Consider the following 23,584-nt stretch of genomic DNA (forward strand, 5'->3'; position numbering starts at 1 on the left):
AACCTCTTTGGAATAGGCTGCCCAGGGAGGTGGTGGAGTTGCCATCTCTGGAGGTGTTCAAGAGGGGACTGGATGAGGCACTTAGTATCATGGTCTAGTTGACTGGCTAGGGCTGGGGGATAGGTTGGACTGGATGATCTTGGAGGTCTCTTCCAACCTGGTTGATTCTATGATTTTAAGTTTGATTATCTTTAGCAGGACTGGTCACTGGGTATATTTAGTTCATTTCTGGCTGTCAGTAACTTATGCTTTTGTAAAAACTATTCATCCCTTTAGAGTCTCATTCTTTGTTATTGGCCAGGTTTTTCTCTCCTGTCTTAGCTTTGAAGCTCCAGGGATAAACAAATATATTTCCATCATATGGGGAGACTGCAGCTGTGGTCATAGACTCAGTTGCTTTTGCTAGTCTGTCTCATTGTACAGAAGGAGAGCAGAATTGTATGTACTGAAGTCTATCATGGAAAAGATGAGGAACATCACTGAGATGTGAATGCTTGATGGATCACATGTAGCTCTCTTGCATTCTCCTGAACAGTCTGAAAAGCTTTGTTTTTCCCTCTGGTTTCTATAATGAGAGCGAAGAGTACACATGAGGATTTTGTACTTTTGTCATGACTAGCTCCACATAGACAGAATACCCTGAGAATTCCATTGCTGGGCTGAAAGATGGAAACCAGAGCAGTGGAGAAGTTTTTAACCAGATATTCAAGAGTAAATGCCTGCATAAATTTTCATAAGGGAATCAATCATTTAATTAGCAGTGCTGTTGAATGGACTGCTGCATAAGGATATGCTGCAGCTTAATGCAGCTGGACCTATTCACTAGTTTTTAACATGTAGAACCTTAAAGGACAAATTCTTCAGCCTATTTCAGTAACACAATGATGTTTTTGTGTAAGAAATGACATTTTTGCCTTCTTATTTCCACCTGTGATATGCTTTCTGTGGGAATGCAGCATAATTTTCATAGAGCAAACATTTCTAGGCTAGAAAGCTACCTGGAAGTGTAACTGCAGCAATGCAGCCCTGCCACTGTATATATTTAGTTGGATTGCTCTGGTGTTTGCCACATGTTACTTAGTAGGGTGACTTAAAATCTGATTGGAAAAATTACTTGTGGCCAAAGTGGAAAGATGAGTTTTCTGTTGGAAGTTAGCTCAGAAGAATCATGAAAATGGAGACAGCAGGAACTTGAAGAGATGATCTGCTGTATCTCATACCCTTGTGCTGCTGGAAACTTCATTACACATCTCATCACTAATACAATAATTATATTCAGTTGCACACATAGTTATACATCCTACCTAAATTGTACTAAGCATTTCTGTTCCAACTGGTCATGTTTCAGAGGCACATTCCATAAGGGTGAATGACTATTCAAGGTATCAAGGAGAGGTCAGGCTGTAACTGCTTGTAATTCCGAGGGGGAAAAGGCATAATAAAGTTCATTCTAACCAGTTGTTATGTTTTTATTTTCCCTAATAGAGACAAGGAACCGGAGCTGCAAATGGAAAAGACAAGGCAGCTGGTGAGAATGGTAAGGATAGACTGTTTCTTGATGGAGAGTGTTGAGTCAAATTGAGACAAGATATTTTTTCCTGTAATGACAGATAGCAGTCTTCTATTAATGTAGAGACTGGATTCTGAGCCTGTGCTATGGTAAACCAAAGGACTCTTTAAAAGTCAGTGAAGATACAAATGATGCTAAATAAAGACAAAGGACACCAAAAGACTGGGTTAAGCAGTTGCTATGTGAATGGAGATCAGCTAGAATAAACAAATTGCACAGGACTTGCTCTAAAGCATAGTTTCTGTGGTCTTGATTCATCCCATCTAATATTAGGCCCGTAAATAAGATGCCCACATTAGAAGCCCATTGCATGGAGCCCATTTGAATGTTGCCAGAGATAGGCTGTGGACAGAGCAGCTCACATGGAAGGACTTTATGGCGGATGGACTTTATGGCAGATGAGCAAATCTGAGCTCATGCTCCACTGCTTTAAGGGATGAGTCATTGTATTTTTTGGACTTTAGGAAAGGAGCTGGCAGGAACCAATTTCTGCCCCTTGAGTGGCACAAACAATTCTAATTGGAAAAGAAAGACTGAATTTTGAGAGAAAATGGCAGGGTTTTTTAAACTGAAATATCATCTTATTTCCTATAGGAAGCAGCAATGTTTTACACACAAATAATTTGATTAAAATACAGCTAACATCAGAAACATTTTTTTTGAAGGAAAACATCTTGATTAGCTTTTATTATATACCCAGCTAAATAGGAGGTGGCATCAGTTTGTAGACATTCATGAACAGGACGAGAATTAAATTACATAAATATGCTGTCTGCTTCTGTTTGGTCATCAAGTTCTAATTAAAATAATAAAATCTGGTAGTCTACCCCTTCTACTGAAATGCAGGGAGAAGTCTGTTCTCTGAAAATCCAGTGGTTATTCTGAGGTGGGATATTTGAGCAATGACTTTGGGTACACATTTTGTCCTTTAAGATTTGCTCTGAACAGAATTTTAGGGCCCTTTGGGGCAACACATCCTAATATTAAGAGGCTTATGCTTAGTTTTTCTTATTGGAGTGAGGTGACTTTCCCCTAAGTGCTGTTTGCATAAAGTTACAGTAAACGAAATCTGTAAATGATGTTCCCAATATGATAAAACACAAATTGGACTGGGGGAAAAGAAATAAATATTTTGGCTTGTTATAGTGTCTTGAATTAGTGGAAACAAATGTACCCTGACAGCAAGGCCATTTGCATTCTCAAGTTAAGAGGAAAGGAAAGCAAGCAAAATTATGTCAGCCATTCAGGCAGCATGGAAAGCATGTTTTTCTGTATACTGTTTGAGTATGTTATGAACTGAGCTCATTTGCCTTGAATTTCTTCTTGAATAAAATTGTCCTGCTGTCAGGTTTTGCTTAGATTTAGTGATCTTGCAGCCTCTTTAAAGCGATTTCCCTTTTTTTTCTCAAAGGGAATTTTAAGTGCAAAGTGCTGCATCATTAAATCACGTATGATTCTAGCTGTAGCATGGCTTAGGTGTAATATAAACAGATGGATGTGCAGTTAATCCTAGACAAATAGATACCAATTGTTTTTTGTAATGAAATTATAACCCAAACCTGTCACCTATGTAAAATAGAGGAGCAGCAGGGGAGATGGAATAGAATTGTCTGATCTCCTTGATCCACATGCTTCCATGAAAACAAAACAGCATCAGAACTTTGAACCTGAGATTGAATTCTAAATCAAAGAAGTAGAAATGTATAACTCTTTGTCCTTATTAGCTCTCTGTAGTTAGAACTCAAGCAGAAGTGATTTATTCAGCTGAAAACTGGGGTGTGCTGTAAAGCTACATAATATAAATCCTCCATTATGGTTTTTTTTGGCCAGAAGTCTGCAATATATCCATGTATTAAATTTTTATTGTGGCTGTTATCAGCCTCTTCATTTGTTTCCCTGTCAAAAGGCAACTTTCCCTTTTTTGAAAAGGAGGGAGAAGGCAGAAACCAAACACTTTCATCTTATTAAAAAGACAAAAGGGGAGGGAAATGTTGTGCTATGAAGATGTTTTCAAAGGCAAACTTATCTGGTCACTGTCTTTGCTCTTGATTGTGAGATCAAGAAAAGCTGCTGAAAAGTAGCCCTACCAACAATTAAAATGCTCATCTGTTTTCAGAGGTTTTGATTCACACAGTGGCAATGCTGTTAGGGGACAAGACTTGTTCAAGTACTGCTTGTAGAAAGCTAATTTTGGGCCTACTTCTGGGCTGTCTCAGAACTGGAGAAAATGTTAATGACTATGGCAATTAGCACTCTCCTTCTTTGTCGACATGTATGGCACTGCTGTCACTAAAGCATTTGGGGAAATTAAATCTCTGAAGATTCCTTTTATAGTAGAGATAGCTTTGGTAGGCGCTTTGTGAACGCATATACTTATTTGACCTTCATTAGATAGCAACATTATGTCCTTAGTTGTATTTAGTTCCTAATGCCACTGCACTGGTCTCTTTTAGCTGGTCTCCTTTCTAGTGGAGGATTTTATCACTGGCAAAATGCAGGTACAGTCCTAGTGTCTACTGAACTTGCACTGCCTCATTCTAGCAGCCTTACTTGAGCTCCCCTGGCTCAAGGAGTAAGCAATGGAAAAGGCTGAACTTGAGAAAAGTCAGTAGTGTGGAGGAGTGATGTGCTGTATTACAAGAGTTTGTGGTAATGGGAGAAGAAAATTCCACACACAAACTGTACTGCTTGTCATGTTGATGAATGGATTATTGTACCTATGTGGAACCTTCATTGATCAGCAATTACCTATCTTCAACTGCCTTCTTGAATAGTCTTCCAGACAGCTTGCTGGTAACTTGTAGACAAAGATTCCTTTTGTTTCAGAACACTGACCCTTAGCAGAGAGGGTTCCTCTCCACTATATTTCATTTAATATATACCATAATATCTTTGGATTTTATCTAACCACCAACCTGGTAGCTCTTGAAGCTTTATTGGTTTTGTAAGTACTGAATAATCCACTCATGCTGGAGTAAATTCTACTCAGTTTTGTTGTTAAGCTTCAATGGCCTCAGTAAATGCTGGTCAAGCCCTAGTTGACATTTGTCTGTCTTGACCTTTTAAGTAAGTTGTAGCATGTTCTTTTACCAGATAGTGATTAATGTCTTCCTAAAAGAGTGACTATTGCATTACAGTGTGATTCTATGGTGCATAATTGTCTAGAAGTATTTAGAAGAGCTCCTGATAGCCTCAGTGGACATTGTATAACACCAAGTAGCTTTTCCTGGCCAAACCAATACTCTACTGCTGTCAGGAAAGCCTGTGTAATTTCATTCTGTTGTCAGAGTGGGAAGAACAAAAATGTTATGGGGAGTAAATGACTTTACTTTTCACCCAGGAACACTAATTGTCAAAGGACTGTTTTGTGAAAGGAACACCATTCTAATAATTAGCAATGTGAGGGCAGCATGTATGCAGGAGCCATGCAACTTTAGCTGCCATGACCTTGTTTGGTTTTGAAGAACCTCAGTCAACCCGAAAGCCAAGATGTACTTGTTTGTGTCTGCTGTTACAAACTTGACAATGCTGTTCTCAAGGGTAGAAAATCCAAAGGGAAGACAGCAGTACTATTCCCATGCACCATCTCCCATTTGAATCTGACTTGATCTAATAGAACCAGTATAGGATTAGCAGGCTTAATTTCCTTTTTGCTCATCTGGCTTGATTAATCTGGCCTAACATGTTTGTAAATGTATCCTAAATAAAAATAGGGTGTTCTTTACTTACTACTTTGGCAACGTCACAAAATGATTTTGCAAGTTAAAGCTTGTCACTCCTCATTCTGTTCCAGATCATCGTTTGGTTTTTTGCTATGTAATATGAAACCTGGTATCATAAAACTTACTCTTTAAAGCTTAACACAACTGGCAGCAAAATAATTGCATCAAAACCAATTATTTCTATCTTCAGATTTAGTATCAGTCATTTTCCTGATACATGCTGAAGACATGCAGGTTGTGTGGTTAATTTGTACTTACTAATTTTCTTGGAATATAAGATTTTTCATTCAGCAATATGAATATTTATAATAAGAATATGTTTTTTTCATGTGATGAATTGTATGGCTTTCTGGATCTGATGGAAATGAAAACTAGTAGTTTTTGCATGAACTTGTAGGTTATGCTGGGTTAGGCCAATACAACCATGGTAAGATAGTCATTGTACTGAAAGTGAAGCTCTTTTCAGTTTCTACTCATTCTGAAGCATTTACATCATCAGTGTATGATCTGTTTTGGGTGGTCAGAAAACAATAAATGAATAAATGCTTGGCATTTCCTCCTTTCTGTACAGCACATTGTGGGATGCCTCTACATAACACTAAATGAACAGATTAAGGAAGTAAATTCTTATCTTGCTCATATAAAAATGAGTCATCTCCACTTATATCTGAATGCTTCTAGAAAATATCAACAGTAGTGGTAAAGGATTGTGAAATAGTAATCATGCATGGTAGTATAGAGATCTGTCTAGTAAGCTTTCCTGGGGACATGCATATTGCAGTGTTAAGCAGAATCCATTCACCCACTTCATCTACTCAAGGAATGTGGGAAATTCTGCACTCTGTGCACATTGCACTCAGGAATAAAGAATCTTGCTAGGTCCAACAGAATGAATAATCATCTTCATAGTTATTTATGCAGAGTGCTTAGCTTAATAGAGCTTTAATTCCTGGCTAGAGGCCAGGATCGTTATTGCAGTATGGTCTAATACAAATATCTGTTTAAGAACTCAAAATTAATTTTCCAGTAATATTCTCCAATGACTGTGTTAAAATGTACTGTTTTGGGGAACAGCCCTGCAAATAAACTCACATGTGGGGAAAGAAGGGAGAGAGCACAAGGCTAGTTTGTGTAAATACTCAAAGGGATCTCATGGAACATGGTTTGCTCTGTCTAGAGGTCACATTCTTTAGTTCCAGGAGAGGACAGTAATTGAGCTGCAGCACTCTTGTTTATCCCCACACAAAATGCTGCTTGAATGGCGAAAGATAAAATGTGTCTTGCAGGAAAGTACTGAATCAGTATAAAAAACCCTCCCAAACCTCTCAGGCTATTTCCCTCTGGTATTTCACCCCTGCAGCACTAATCAGAGGTTAGAACATGGAGTATTTTATGAAACTGAGTTTTCTTGTGTATTAGAAGGAGGAAAATCACCTTGCCCTCTCGTTACTATGGTGTTCTGCTAAAATTCTCTTGTCCCTTGAGAGTGGAGCTTCACAGATATGATCTCGCAGTCTATAATGCATTTTTCTTTTCACCTCTCAGTTTGTAGTACAGAATTGGCCTCTGCATATCTTGTACAACCTAGCTGCTACTAGAGGGGATTTAGGAAACAAGATAAGAATTATTTGCTGTATCACATCTCCCCCATCTCTTAAAATAGGAAGTCTGTGCCTCAGCACCATTCCTTGGTTTAAATGCAACCATCAAATACCACGTCTCCACGACACCTAAATACAAAAGTCTTTGAATCCTCAGCATGGTTGTATTTGATTGTGGAGATCACTCAGGTTGAGGAAGGTGTAAAAATTCTCTGTGAACTCAGCACCATGATGTCTAGATGAGTATTCCAGGTGAGAGGAGAAAAATCAAAGTAAACAGTTCTAGACAAATCCCATCTCAAGACACAGACAGGCATAGTTAAAACACTGTAGGCAACCTTACCTACTGAGTTTCACTTCAGGCACTTTTTTGGGGACAGCTACACATTAGGGTTACTCAGAATTAAACCAAATAGATAGCTCTTGGGTCCTTGCCTGGCCTATCTCTTCTTGTGTCCAGACTGCTCTATTTACCAAGGACTTTGTTAATTTTTTCAGGCAGCCAACATGTCTCAGCTAAAGACAGATTGAGCCTTGAATAACAAGGCTCTCAGATTGTTCACAGATCTTCCCTAGAGAGGATGCTGAAAGGAAGAGAGGGGAAATATACATGAACTTCATTTCCTCTCCTAGGTGAATTTCCATTTCTGCATGCCAGGGATAACCAAGTCCTCTTGAGAGGAATACTGTGTGCTTATTTATTTGGACCAATACTGACAGTGAAGGATTGGTCACAAAACTTTTCATATCAACAACTTTTGATGTTTATCTAGCAACAAAAGCTTTATCTCAAACACAGGGTTTTGTTGCTTTAGAAGTAGACACCTTCTGTACTGAAACTTCACCTGCTCCCACATGTGTCTGTACATGTTCAGTGACCATCTGGTTTCATGGAGAGGATGCTATGGTGGAGTTTAAAATAATGAATATACTTAATCTAAACTTAAGTAACACTTGTAAAACAGCAGATGCTGTTCTTGTTCTTCTGTTTTCTGATGAATCTGGTTTGATACTGTGCATTACTGCTGAAGTTCCTCTGGTAATAAAAGTTTTTATTTTAAAATATTTAGGCAGAAGCATCTTGAAAATAAACTTTAAAAAGCATTGTGATAAGTTTCATCAATTTGCAGAGCCAGCAGTGCTCATGTGGTCTGGGCAAGGTCCTGCATTTGGAATTCCCTGCAAGTTTTCATTTTGTGTATTGCTTATACTCCTGACTACCAAGAAAGTCTATCTACTGACAGAAAAATACAGCATTATGCACATGAAGGCTGTATGTTGATATGTTAATTATGCAGCTTTTTCTCACTTGTTGTTTTGGGGTTCTTCTTCCTTGGGATTGCACTGGAAAGGAAAAGAATGACTTCCTATTTGATAAAGAGTACCAGGAGAGCAAATTAAATGCAGAAGTCTTGTAAAGGAGAAAAACAAAACAGAACAGAACAACCACAGAATAACCATAGAATCAACCAGGTTGGAAGAGACCTCCAAGATCATCCAGTCCAACCTAGCACCCAGCCCTATCCAATCAACTAGACCATGGCACTGAGTGCCTCATCCAGACTCTCCCTGAACACCTCCAGGGACGGTGCCTCCACCACCTGCCTGGGCAGCCCATTCCAATGGCAAATCACTCTCTCTGTGAAGATCTTCCTCCTAACATCCAGCCTAGACGTCCCCTGGCACAGCTTGAGACTGTGTCCCCTTGTTGTATTGCTGGTTGCCTGGGAGAAGAGATCAATCCCCACCTGGCTACAACCTTCTTTCAGGTAGTTGTAGACAGCAATGAGATCCTCCCTGAGCCTCCTCTTCTCCAGGCTAAACAACCCCAGCTCCCTCACCCTCTCATAGGGTTTGTTTTGAAGAACATTTTTAGCCTTTTAAACTCACTTTTTAAGGACTTGTATTTTGAAATAATTTCATATCTTTCTCTCTTTTTCTTTTAGAGGAAAAGATCCTAGCTGGCTGGCATCTTTGAGATGGAAAAACCCTTACACTTAATGTTCCTGATACAGATTAATCTGTCTAGATACTTATATGGTCCTCACCACCACAGTAACTGGGTGTCTTCCAAGTATTTAAAAATAGAGATAACAATAACAATGTTTGCTCCAGTCCATCTCTTTCTTTCCAGCTTGCTTGGAACGAGAATAATTTGATTAGTTTATGGGATCTTTGTTTTGCACATGATGCCTGCACACAACTTGGGAAACTTGTGTGCCCTGCTTACATGTGGTGCTCCCAAACTGATTTCACTAAAATGCAGATGCATTTCTAAAACCAGGAGTAATGCACACATTGCAGAAGTAAGTTTACTTCTATACTGCTCACTCATAGTCTGCTCCATTGTACCTTTGTGGGAGGTAGAAATCCTGCAACATTAGAAGGAGCCCAAGGAAGTCATCATGAATTATACTTACTTGTACCTTAAGTTTCAATATTTAATAGAGGATTACTGCCCTATTGCATGGTGTGCATCTCCTTGAATGCTTACTATGTTGTCAGGCATACCAGATTTGGGGATAGCATGGAGGAGCAGTGAAATTATTAGCCTGAAAGAATGGAGTCTGTAACCCTAAAACTAGAAAGAACACCATTTAAATCTGAGACCCAAGCCTCTTGAGGATCCCTGCAATGATTTTCATATGCTCCTTTGTCCTTGAGGGGTTTTTTAATATTTCTATTAAATGTGGCCTGTTGCACTCCAAGTTTGACCTCTCTGATTCCTAGCTTTTGCCCATAACTGACAGCTATTATTTCTCTGTTTGGTAAGACTTTTCTCTCAGCTTCTTTGTCCTTTCAACAATGAGAATGTGACTTGGAACAAGCTTCCCCCAGCATTGGGATCCTGGCATTGAGGAGATGTATAATTCACTAAGTGTTTGAGCACCTGAAAGGTGGTAGGAGTCCTAATCTTTTCTGAGAAGCTGGTCTGTAAAGATCAGACTAGGCCATTAGGAAAAAAAATCAGCTGTAAATTAAGAAAAAAAGCAGTAATAAAGCTTTGGTGATGCAGGTGTGTTTTGCCTTGTAGATGACTCAAACATCCTGGAGTTCCTGTCAAGTGTTAATGAGGAAAGGCAGAACTGAAATTATGCCTTTGACAAGTGCCATATTTCTGTTGGAAATCAGTCTGTAATTGTTAGTGTGCTCCTTGACTGTGCAGCAGGGAGAAAGAGACTTTTCCATGACGGCATGTAGCTGGCACACACTAGTTTGCTTCCACAAATGTGGTTTGTTTTAAACTGTTGTCATCAATACTCGGGGAAGAGGAATGCTTAGTTCTATTCTGCTGCTGGCAGGAGCCCAAATGAAGGGCGTAGGTCAAGCCAGTCTCTTGATAACCCCAATAAAACCAATAATGCTACTTCTGAAATAAAACTGTCCCTACATCATCTGGGATCTTTTGGGGCTGTCAGGACTAGAGTCAATGGAATTATGTAACCTAATGTATTTACCCTGGAACTCCGTGGAGCTGGGCTTACTTGCACAAGTTGCAGATCTATTTCTATGTGTTCCCAGAAACTACCAACAGATGATTAAAAAGCTACAGCTGTATGTTTTTAAATTTATTTGAGGTGAAAAGTGGAGGAGGAACCCAATCGATGCACAACAGTGGCTAACAGGATCTACTGTTGTAGAAAACATTCCTTTTTTGACCATGCATGCTATCTGCCTGCCTTCATAGAATCATAGCTTCAACCAGGTTGGAAGAGACCTCCAAGATCATCCAGTCCAAACTATCCCCCAGCCCTATCCAGTCAACTAGACCATGGCACTAAGTGCCTCATCCAGTCTTTTCTTGAACACCTCCAGGGACATTGCCTCCACCACCTCCCTGGGCAGCCCATTCCAATGACAAATCACTCTCTCTGGGAAGAACTTCCTCCTAACATCCAGCCTAGACTTTCCCTGGCACAATTTGAGACTGTGTCACCTTGTTATATTGCTGGTTGCCTGGGAGGAGAGGCCACCCCCCACCTGGCTACATCCTCCCTTCAGGTAGCTGTAGACAGCAATGTGGTCGCCCCTGAGCCTCCTCTTCTCCAGGCTAAACACCCCCAGCTCCCTCAGCCTCTCCTCATGGGGTTTGTGTTCCAGGCCCTTCACCAGCTTTGTCACCCTTCATACAGTGGACTGCCTTTTTAAACTGTTTTTCTTTTCCAGAAAAGATTTGCAAATGAAATCAAAATACTTCTCTGCTTAAAAGAGTTCTGGCTATGTTAAGTAATTTGGTAAATGATTAATACTTCTTTTCTTAAAGTTTTAAAGATTTTAATTTACAGCACGCAGCTGTCTTAATACACTTAGCTTGATGCTCCAAAATTAGCTTGTAATTTGGTGTTATCAACCTCCCTTGTGTAAGCAGGCACCAGAATTTAGAGCAGCAGGAGTGTTACAGACTTGATTAAAATTTAGTCCTTAGCTGAACTAGTGACAAGAACAGAGAGGTTAAGGCTGCAAAAAGGAGTTAGATACTACAACATGAACCAGCTTAAAATTGCACTTTCAGACTCTGGTCAGAATTGATTTCAGGACCTTTATGTAAAGTGTCTAGGAAGCCTGTGCGATGCAAAAGAGTTGTATCTCACAGTGGGACTTCAACCCACCTATGTCTTGGATTCCTATGTTGAACAGGAGCTGTTATGCTTAATAGCAGACTCTGTCCTTCTCTACAGATTAGGAGTAAAATCCCTCTTGCCTGGCTTTATCAGTGTATGTTGTCATGAGAGATCTCAAGCTCCATTTATTATCAACAGAGAAAAATGGATTATTTTGTGACATGATGCTTATCAGATTGAGCTTCTCTGGACAGCCTGATGTTTGTAGATCCTAAACTGATTTGGATTCCTTAGCTCTACCAAGGATAAGGAACTTGAAGGTAATACCAAAAAAAAAAAGCTTATAATCTGTATCTTTGGAGTTAAGTGGATGCTTTAACATGGTGTTTTAGAATGCTGGGTTTGGGCCTGGGCTTTTAATTTCTCCTTCATCCCATCTCAGGCACCTTCATCCTTTTTTAGTACCAGCTGATGCTGGCTACCTCATGTCAGCTTTTCCACCCATTTTCTCAATGGAAATGTGGATGTGAAAACACAGAAATGTTTCCTAGCTTGAAGTCTGTTAGCTAGGATACTGGCTGAGATGAAAGCATTTACTTTCATCTGAGTAAACTTTTTCCTTAGACCACAATGGGTTACAAATAGACCTGAGAAAAATGTGTTTTCTAAGGAGGAATTCTCAAGAAAAGGAGAAACTTAAATAACATTTGATCTTGAAAAGTCATTTCAAGGGTCTGGAAAATGAGGCAGGGTGCTCTGCCAGCTCCTGGGAGATACTGTGTAGTCCAGATAATGGAAGTACTCCCTCAGCACTTTTTCTAGGGTCTCACAGTAATATTATTTAATCATGGTTGATGAATGAGTACTCTAACTGTGTTTTGAGTATCTCATCTTTCATTCTAATTTATACCTAAAACCCCCTGAGACTGCTGGTGAACTCTAGGTGGAGAAAGCATTAATTATTTGGTAGGTTTTAGTGAAACACTGGCACTCCACGGTGACCAATTTTCTAGCTCCTCTAAAAGCTGCCAATAAAAATGGACATGTACAAATGCATTCATTAGTACAAACTAATTAAAATCCAGGCTAATAACCAGGAAAAAGAATACATTATTATGAGATTTTGGAATTCATTATATGTCTGTACTAATCCAACAGTATCTATCCTGGCTCTGCAGTTTCTCATCTAAGTGACAGATCTCATACTGATAGCCAGACAGCTGAGAGTTGGCCTTTTGGATTGCTAATGGCCATTTTACTCTAAGCTATTTCTGCTTTCATAGGTTCACCAGAAGCGCTCTTTTCTCAAAATGTGTTGCAACAGCTCTCTTTCAAACACAATATGTAGGACAGGGTCTTTCAATTGAACATCTTTTAGTTCTATTGTAAGGTGGTGATACATTCTCTTCCAATGCATTGTAACTTTAGTGTTTTGTAGTTGGAAGCTTAGATTAGCCTTACTCAGTGATTTACTTTTGTAGTTGGGTTTTTTAAGGGCTTATTCTTTTTGCCTGCAAGAAAAGACTGGATGAGGCACTCGGTGCCATGGTCTGGTTGACTGGATGGGGCTGGGTGATAGGTTGGACTGGATGATCTTGGAGGTCTCTTCCAACCTGGTTGATTCTATGATTCTAAAGAGCTGCAGTATTGCAGGTGAATGGTTTTGCTAGTAACTTTCTCTTTAAATGTTCATAAAATAATGTAAAATAAAATTCTAAGTTATAAAATTTAATTCTCATTACAATTGGTAGCATCTTAAGAATTTCAGGTCCCTGTGGACATTGAAGAGTTTCTGACAGGAAGCAAGAATTATCTATGGAGAAAATTCTAGGCTGGATTCTCTGGTTTGTGGCATATGTAGTGCAGCTTAACAGATGGGTAGGATGGGAGAGATATTAATATTTCTTTTTCTGGCTTTAGACTGATTGCACCAAGTTGAATGTAGGTTATCAGGTATGGTACATTCAAGGAAAGCTGCATATATAATAATACTAGACTTTCAGTTATGCTTGGGTCCCATCTTAGGGTATGATGGGAGTGTGTCTACCTCTCTCTGGCTTATGCAGATGGCTGTTTATACAGCACAGATGAGAATCAAATACTCTGCTTCTTTTCACTTAAATCAGGGGCCACAACCCACGCAGGGAAAGATGTCTAGACAGAGCTGAGGCAACTGGATTCAGGTCTTGTTAGCATCCTGAAGCAGCTACCTCTTGGTCTAGCAGCTAGCAGACTAATTACTAGCAGAGGGTGCAAAGCAGAGGTGTATTATGGCCTCATCTACTTGTTTCAGAAAGTAGATACAACTTTTTCACTGGCAAGAATTTCTTGGTGACATTTGCAATGAATCTATTTGCAGCTAAACTGTGTATTGCTTGTGCTCTGCCTCTGGTAGTCAAAAAGACACAACTGCTTAGGGGAAGTTGGTAAAAAGCATTCCTGGCTTCTTTTAGCCAAGAAGATAAGATGACAAATGGAAGACGTGTGGTTTTGGACCTTTTAGTCAACCTGTGGTGGATGCTGTCAGCAGAGGGCATAGACACAGGCTTTGCCAATCAATTGTGAGTCGTCACTATCAGCATAACTTTGCCTCATTTCAGACAAATTTAAGCCTTTGTTTCCCTATCAGTTCAGGAGAAAGAAAGAGCTCTGCTATGCTCCAGTGGAAACATTAAAGTTACATAAACAATACTGCTTATGTTTAGCACACTGGCAAAGAGGCCTGTGTGCAGGTGCAAGATTTGGAGCTGTTTTGCTCATGTCCAGGAGGTTTGATGGAGGAGGCTTGCACTGACTGTTGATTCTCTTTAAAACCGTGGCCTTATGCCAGTGAAAATTGTCACAACTGTGTTTTAAGTATTTATATTTTTAAAGAGAGACCATGTAAAATCCAGAGGCTGAGTCATACTATGGAGTCCTTTGGAGTTCTCAGTCAACAAAAATGTTCCATTCTGGAAGAACATAAAAATGAAACTGTAATTTGTAGCTATTCCTCCCATGCCACAGGCAGACCTTGTAAACAATGCAATTTAGAGGCTGTCCTCAGATGCAGCGGAACTAGCATAGAGTTTTGGTCTGTATCTGTCGTGTTAAGAATGTGAACATTGGCATTTCTCTATTACATGGGCTGGCTGAGGTCCAGAGTGAGTTGAACTTGGAATGCTTTTTATTTCTTTTTGGTTTTGCAGTAGAAGATGCTGCACACAAAACCAGGGAAGAAATCTGCTTTGTAACTTCTCCACTGTACATGTATTTGAGTGAGCTTCTAACTCCTACTCCATTTGGTTCTAAATTTCAGTTTTAATGAACCTAAATGTAAGCACACCCACAACTGCCATTATTTGGTGAGTGGGCACTATGCAAGATCACTAAAAAGTTACTGCTTTCCTCTCAAAAGTATAATTAGATCCAAACTTGAAATTTTAACTACCATAAATCTGACCCTAGCTTCAAGCTTCACACAACTCTTAGGGCATCACATTAGCTTTCTATGCCTATAAGCACTTTACTCCAGGATTATGCAGTATTGCAAAGCATATTTGGGGATGGAATTCTTGGTTGAACTTTTAGAACAGAAACTAGCATCTGATTAACCTTAACTGAGATAGAAAGTAGGTGCTTCTATTGTGCTGTGTTCTTGAGGTTTCTGGCCTATCAGCAAGAGTCTGAGTATAGATTCCACTTCTGTTAATCACAGCTTAGCATTTCAGTGTATTTGCTGAGCCAGTGAGTGATCCAGCCTAGAGATGCAAGTCTCCTCTTCCAGTGCCTGGTATACCTTTTGTTGTTATAAGTGCTTCTGTCTGGATGTGACAAAGCATTTGATAAGCTGGACCAAGCATACCAGAACACAAAACAAAATGCAAAGTAGACTTTCACTTCAGGCAGTTCCAAAAAAGTGTTTTACTCCCTCAGTGGCTTGTTTGAGGAGAAAGTCTGATCTATTTTGGTTAAAAAAATAAAGTTGTTTGGATTCTTGCTAGTCAGAAGAGTTTGCACAGAGGTAAGCAGCAGAAAAGTGAGGCTCACATCCTTAGTTGGTGCAGATTGCCGTAGTTATTCTGGCAGCAATTTCTGCTGGTGTATGCAGGTCCTAGGAAGCATTCAGCATAGTTTTGCCTTGTATCAGTAAGTAGTGTTTTGTCCCTGAGACCCCTTATTCTCACAGCATGCTCTTGAGAGCAGGGTGAAGCAGGTGATGTAGTGAGATGTTCTGGTGTGATTCCAAGCTTCTGGTGCTCTCTGCTAGGTGCAGGTCAAGCTGTTAAGGTAGGGTCAAGTTATTTGTTCCATATTTTCTTGCCATCTTCACAGAAGCTGAAGTTTTTCACCTTTCTTCTGAGGAGATTATTCTCTGGATTGCTTCCATAGAATAATTAAGGTTGTAAAAGATCTCTAAGATCATCAAGTTCAGCCATCAATCCAACATTACCACACACACTAAATTGTGTCCTGAAGTTCCTTGTCTATGCATTCTTTTGAATGCTCCCAGGGATGCTGACTTTCTTACCCTCTCCCTCACAGTGTGTTTGTCTCACTCCTCATTCTTTCTCCTCCTCTAGAGATTTCAGCTAGATCAAGAGCTACCTCTCCCTCTGCCTAATACTCCCTCCTTGTTTTGCTAAGCAAAGTTCTGTTCTGGGTCTTGGTAAAGAATATACATTCATCAAAAGAAGGTTATGGACTAATGCTCTAATTTAGAGTCATGCTTGACCCTCAAAGTCTCTCATTTCTTTCTGGTTTCACAAAACATTTACTGTTTCCTAGATTAGATTTAAACAAGGTCCAGGTCAGTAGACAGCAAATAAACATCTGGGAGAAGAACACCACATTTAAGAAACACATTGATCTTCAAAAAAGATATATTGGAAACAAGAAGGCTTTTAATTGTTCTTTCTGTCTGCCTTATTAGCTTGAGAAGGAAGGAATAAATATTGGATTTCTAGAGCAAAAGAGAAGACAAATATTTAATTGGTTCTGTTTACACTCAGGTCTAACATTTGAGCATTGAAAAAGCAAGGTGGATTTTATGGTGACAGGGACTCTTTCTGTGGTGTGTGGTTACTGTGCATGTTGCATATGCCCAAACACTTGCCATGTCAGTCAGGAATTTAATGCCTAACCTACATCCTTCACTTCAAAAACCCAGTTTGTGTTTTCTGACAGAGGAAATACATGAAATTTCTTGTCCTCCTTCTAGTTGCTAAACTTGTAATCTTATGGGACTTGTAATCCTCAGAAATAGGGTAAGTAAAAATAAATCTGTATAGATTAGTAAACCATAGGCTAGGATAATGATCTGAGATTGGTCGAGCCTGTGTGTCAGCCAGGATGCTGTTTCTGATCACATTTAGTGACAATCTGACATGCAGGTAAATCCAAACAGAATTTAAAGTGCTTGTCAAATCTTAAATTCCCACAGGGGTAACTGTTTTCTAGAGAAGTTTTAAATGAGTAGCAGTGTTAAGTGATAGAGAAGTGCTCAAATACAGAACATATAAGAGCTTTGATTAATTTTTGTCTTCTGTGTAATCATTTTAAGTGACTCAACTGATTGGTGTTTTTTTGATGTTGCTTGTTGTGTTCTTTTTTTTGTGTGTGGTTTGTTTTTGTTTGCTTGTTTCTTGAGGTCAAAAGGTTATAGCTTAGAAAAATCTCACAGCATCAGTGCAGAAAGATTCATGCTCCTTTTTTTGACTCCTTTGAAGATTTTCCAGTTATCCATAACTTCTAATTTAGTTTACATTCTTTTACTCCTATTATATACACTTATTTTGTTTGTTTATTATAATGTGGACTGGTGGCAAGGCCAAGTAACGAAGCTGTTGAACTCTGCTGGTTAAAAGCTCCCTTTTCAGTTGTGCACAGCCTTGCCAAAATCCAATTGCCTAGTCTGAAATTTGTCATGTTGATTGTTTGCCTCAAGCAGAATTATTTTGGAAGAGTTCAGCAGAGTCATTCCAGTTGTTTCCAAAAATGAAGGCTGAACAAAATGCTAGCACAACTAACAATTAAAAACAAATTCTGGTGGCCTTTTTACTGTTTTGAGCCTTTGTAATTTTGAACAGAAGTGTAAGATTTGCCATCTGGGATGTGACTTTTCTGTGTTCAAAATTGGCTAAGTTATAAATGTTTAGGAAGAGAAGTCCCTCTGTTTGCATGTGTTCAGTGAAGCAGTTAATTTTCCTTTTTTTTTTTTTTTTTAATGAAAACTGAGCATCACCAAGCCAAATTTAAGCATTAAAGCAAACTCACATCATCTTTGCAAAGCTTAAGGAAATTACAGGTTTCTTTAATTGCTGCCACACACTTCTCTAAGTTATGCTTTGGCCAGGGACTGAAACAAAAAGCTTGATAGTGCCCCTTCTATGTTCCCAAGAAACCACGGTTGCTTAGGAGGAAATGTACTTCTTCCCTTGGAGCCAGTTGATCACAGTAGCTGGAGCAGGGAGGTCAAAGGACAGAGTGACAAAGGAGTTTGGTAAATGTCATCAGGAAACTAGAGCTCTAGAATATTAGGGAAGGTTTTATAGTGCTGAATGGGACTTTAGACTGCAATGGAGAAAGAGGTATATAACTTGAGAAGGGAAAAGGATATCAATAGCCAACTTCTGTGAGACAGGGCTGATGTGGAATTCTGAGGTTAAGGGATGCCCTAGTACAGTTCTGGGGACTAGAACTAGCCAAATAAAGAGATAGCATTGTTGGGAGCAAGTAGGAGCCACAATAAGCATTTAAACTGTCAAAGAGAAGGGGCCAGCTCTGAGTTTATACAGATGAGGTGGAACAGAAATAGCCACTGCATCTGAAGGCATCAACAAGTGATGAAATTCCTGAGCCTGCAGGTTATGCCTTCATCCAGTGTCTCATTGCTCCTTTTCTGTCAGCAGTATGAAACCTACTGACAAAACCTGCAGCTCATCCTATTTCTTGCTGAGCCAAGTAGAGGACAACAGCCTCCTACCACTATCAGTTACCTCATTAAAGCAAGAGGTCTGTGTGGTGGATCCCAACATTTCCAAGCAGCCAGGCTGAGAACAACGTGGGTATCCATATGTTATAGCAGAAAACAGGTTTTTTCCCCTTTAAATCAAGGAAATGCAGTGTGCTCCTAAGACTGAAAGGTGCAATGGCAAGATTTTGAAATGGGATTTTCTGGAAATTTGGGAAATTAACCGAGTTAACTGCATGATGGTATCAGTATAGTCTGTCACTTGTTATTTTTTGCACCTATAAGATAGCTCCTATGTATGTAATAGACATACAACTGAAGCAGAAGGGAAACCTTTATTCCCTGGTCTCAGATTTTCACATCAAATAGTCACATCTATTTCATGTCAATACCTGGCACTGGGTTTTGTAACTCTCTAACTGCAGTTGCAGCACTTCACTAAATCACTGCCCACTCTTCCTGATAAAATTGGTTTTAAATAGCCATTGCTGAAAGGCACCAGGTGAAAACTTAGTGAATTGAAAACAAAGGATGAATAGGGACCCTTCTTTTTTTTTTCCAGACAACCTCCCATCAATAAGCTTGTTTATTTGTTCTGTTTTAAGATGTTTTTGTGCGTTTTGTATTTAAGAAATTTTGTGTTTAAAAGCAGGCCACTCCAACACCACCTGAGTTTCAGGGAGATGCATATCTCTAAGGATACAAAACATTTACATAAATTTGTAGCAAAGAATCTCACCTTAGTGATATTTACCATGTTAGGACTTCCTAATTCACTGCTTAAAAGTTATGTGGAGGGTTTTGTGGTTTTCTTTCTTTTGGTATGATTTTTTTCTTTGGCTGGGATTTTTTTGTTGTAATTGTCCTTGGTGAAGGATCAACACCCACTCCTTATGTTTTAAATTAAAACTCCCAAGCCAAACACCACCAACCAAAACCACCCCCACCAAGCCCTAAAACAAAGAAACCACACAAATCAAACAATAAAAACAACAACCTCCCCCAAAACCAACAAAGCTCCAACACAAAACCCAAATCAAAACGCACACCAGAAGTACCAAAAAACTCCAAACCACCAAACAGAAAACTCCCCAAACCAAACAAAAACCCAAACAACAATTGAATGAACATGTGTAGTGACAACCTGACAAAAATCCCTGCACAGCTTAATGCCATTTATCTCTGCTTCATTGTCACCCAGTCATTTACACTCATGTGGGCACAAAGGCAGTCACTGGGAAACGTGTTGTATACAGATGACCATTGCTTTCTCACTCATTCCTCAATCTTGAGGCCATGTATATGGTAAAGGTGGTTGGGGTTGCACTGAGGGTACTTTAGAAGTGGTTGAATGTCAACTCTGAGGAGGTGCTGCTGGACTGGGACAGCAGGATAAATAAGGAGAATGATCCCTTTTGGAGAAGGCAGGCAATGCTCCGACTTGCTCCAGGTGAGTAAAGTGATTTTACAGCTGAGAGCTAGAAGGCAACTTGTGTGGTGGGCTAGTGTGGTACTTCATAGCCAGTGCACTCTTTCAAGCTTCTACAACTTTTCTTTGTGTCCTTGGTGTACTGTGTAGGTTTGCTAAGTCAGTATAAGACCATTTTCTTTCCCCTGTTCCATAACCTTGTGATACAGAAAAAAGAGCTAGGAATAGGGCCCCACCTTCTCCTTTCACTGTGTCTTTATTGGAAAACCATGCTTGCTTTTTACTAACACTAAAAAAAGGTGGATGCTGCTGCTCCTTGCTATGGCCCTGAGAACAAGCCCACTGCAACCCAACCTTAATAATCTACACTTCAGTAAGATGCTTGTCAGAACATATAACTGCAGTTTCATAGGACAACAGCCCCTCTGCTCTTTCTCTGAAATAGCATCAAATTAAAAAGAGGAGATTGCTGAATCAGTGCCTGGGACCTAGAAGGTTTGGAATTTTATTTATTTTGTTTATGAGATGAGGAAAAAGAGGAAAAAACCCACAAAGAAGTAGGACTTGAAGTACTGTCTGCTGGCTTTGGTGTCTGAATTTGCCCATTAGTCTTTGCTACTTTGAAAAGGCTTGGAAAATTACATTACCTTATACCATCAGTCGTCACTCAATAAACACAGATGCTGAAGTCACAGACAAAAAAATCCCTCAGAGCTTTGGTATTGACTGGTTAGAATTCCAGGCTTTAGCCTCACAATACAGTAACCTTCTATAAGCAATGAGCAAGCTGCAGAGAAGGACAATTTGCCCTTCTGGATTCATTCCCCGCTCTTTCACAGAATCTATTCATTGCTGGTTTTTACTCTCTTATGTTAAGCAGTAAATTGTCCTATGTGCCAATAAGATCTTTTCTATTACTCTGTGAGAGGAAGCTGTGGAAGAACAGAGCTCGTGTTCTGTCTCAGAGCTAATAGTCTTATTTACCTTAGCATCAGTTTCTGGAGTAGGTGAGGGGAAAGAAGGAAAAAAAAAAGACAAGGATTCCTGAGGGGTTTATTTCTTCCATGAAGAACTGATGAAGCAGTAAGTTGGATGCTTTGGCATTTAAAGAGCTCAGGTTTATACTTGTTCTGTAAGATCAGAATTCTATATTATGTGCCTACCAGCTAAGATTTCAGCACAGAAGCCATTCCTTCTCATTACCCACAGGGTGCTGTGCAGGACCTAGGAAGGAGAGGGGACTCATGTTGGAGCGCTACTAGGAGGGAGTCACTATGGTTTGCGATGCACTTCATGTAGACTATAATCTCATGTGGGGGCTTTCCTTCTCTTGGGTCAGCAGTGAGAAGCATGCATAGCAACAGTTAAAACATGGCTAGCTATCATTTTTAAAGGTATTTGTCTTGTTCAAGTACCTCTGGTACTGGATCTGACCCAGGTACACCAGATTATCCCTTTTTTTAACTTGATGTAGTCTCAGTCCTGCAGCCTACTAATGGCTGCCTTTAATACATGCTGGGTGCAGCAAGGTTCCTTTGAGCATCTCCACTCTCCAGCAGAATGGCACCAGCTGTCACTTGGCTCATTATTAGCTAAATAGCAGAGCAGAGGGCTGATGTTTGCAGTACCTCAAAAGTTCAATTACAATTCTCACAGCAACTGTCAATTGGCTGCTTGTTCATATATGAAGCATGTGATATTGCTTGTTGTGGTGTTAACTGTAATCCCTTATTAGGGAAATGTAAAGTCTTACTGACGTGCTTAAAAATCCACGAGGCTTTTGAGCATGAAGTAGTGACTCGATAGCATGCAGACACACATACATGGATGAAGGTTTATTGTCCTTGAAACAACTTTAAAGGCTAGCAAGAGGTGCTGATACAGGTTTTTTTTGTCTGCTCGAGTATATATTTATAAAAAGAGAAATGTATGCAGAATGTTCTGTCAGCTCCTGAGGGAACTTGAGAAGATCCAGACCAGCTGCACAACTGGCAATTTCACTGGCAATCTCAGCAGAGAGAACAACTGTGTGTTTTGACCTGCTCTTGAGGGTGAGCTGTTCCGTCCTAGCTGGCAGTGGGGTGGAAGAGCGCAGATGGAGTTAGTGTGAGAAGATATGCCACTCCTTATTTTCCTCCTCTCTGAAGCAAATAACATTTCTTGGCTGCTACAGTGTAGTACCTTTCATAAGGGATAAATAATTTATTTGATAAGCAGGCATTTCCTACGAAATAGCAGAGAAATGTGTTCATGTGAAATTCTATGATGTGTAGCTCAGGCACAACTCGGGCTCAGGGAGTGATGTTCTTTTGGTTAAATATAGATACTTAGAGCTGAACCAGTCACCCTGAGCTCTCTTAACAGAGAACTAGTCAGTGTAGAAAGTGGATTCAAGGATGAGATTCCTGCTACCCTAAAATGTCTGCCTAATGTGGGTCAGATGAATGGTACCCTTGGAGTGCCTAATTTTTCCCCCTTGGTTTCTTTCTAAAGGGAGCTGCTGCAGGGTTCTCATGTAGAACACCTGCAAGGTTGGGTGTTTTTGTGTGTTGAGTTTTTTTCATTTTTGTGGGGGTTTTGGGTTTTTTGGTTGTTTCCCCCCATTCTTTTCCCTTTGGGCTTGTTTTGTTTGTTAGTTTTTTCTTTATGGTTGGACTTGCTGGTATTAACCATCAATTTAGGTTGGAAAAGATAGTATGTTTCTATGTTAGGTGAGTGCTTCTCAGAAACCAGACAGAGCTTTTTATTCATAATCCAGTCTTTAAATGTTTGCCTGATGAGCTTCTGCACAATATGTAACAAGAATTTCCAAATGACTGTTGAGTAAGACAGCCTGGAATGACAACACCCTGCAGCATACAATTCCTTATGCACTTCCAAAGCTGTATTGCCGCAGCGCTATTTCAGTGCTACCATGCATTCTCATGAAGTGCTCTGTTCTTACTAAGAAAGTTAAGCAAACCAGCCTGCAGGGGAAATAAACATATAATGTGGCTTTTTGTGTTCAGTGGAGACACAGTAAACTCAAATTAATGACTCTGTTCGGACAGCAGCCCACGCAAAAGAAAACAAACAGAAATTACCCAGAACCCTTCTGCCTCAGAACTTCATTGTTTTCTGGTTGAAAACTACCTCTGGGTAACTGCTTGCAAGAGACAGAGGCATTAACATCTGGTACCTTTTGTGAGGTACTTTCACCATACAGAGCATTCAGCAAGACTACTGGACAGACAGCAGCAATCCAGCACTGGTTGCACTTAAGGATGCTGGAGCAGAAGTTACAGAACTAATTGGCTGTGGGAGCATGTAAGATCTGCCAGCAGGCCAAGTCTCATAGTAAATTGAGGTCTATCAGAGAAGGAGGTGGTTGGGGCCCCATTCATGGAGATACTCAAGGTAGAGCTTGACAGGGCTCTGGGCAACCTGATCTAGTTGAGGATGTCTCTGCTGTCTGCAGGGGAAGGTTGGACTAGACAACCTTCAGAGGTCCTTTCCAACCCAGACTGTTCCATGGTTCCATTCAAGAGTATGCTAGCCTTTGCTCCAACTGTGAGTGAAGTACTTTGGAGCTGCCCCAGAAGCCTAGGTGTGATATCCATTGCATCTCTGGGGCTGTACTGATGGGCTGCATTTGACCTTAGTGTTAAACTTCCTTTTGCCAAATACACTCCTAAAAGAACCTCTTAGAGCACAATTGTTCAGCTCAGCCTTTGGGCAATTTTTTTCTGTTCCTAAAGGACTGCAGATG

At 39.9% G+C, this 23,584-nt stretch overlaps 1 protein-coding gene across 1 annotated transcript in view; it reads left to right on the plus strand.

Annotated features, from left to right (window-relative positions):
* The window catches only part of PCP4 (Purkinje cell protein 4), a 57,830-nt gene that overhangs the window by 20,984 nt on the left and 13,262 nt on the right, over positions 1-23,584 (plus strand). Inside the window, exon 3 of the mRNA XM_064152211.1 lies at positions 1,486-1,537. Within this exon, the coding sequence (XP_064008281.1) occupies positions 1,486-1,537 (52 nt within the window). The remainder of the gene's footprint in view (positions 1-1,485; positions 1,538-23,584) is intronic.

Source organism: Pogoniulus pusillus, chromosome 12 (assembly GCF_015220805.1).
Source record: "Pogoniulus pusillus isolate bPogPus1 chromosome 12, bPogPus1.pri, whole genome shotgun sequence".
NCBI lineage: Eukaryota > Metazoa > Chordata > Aves > Piciformes > Lybiidae > Pogoniulus > Pogoniulus pusillus.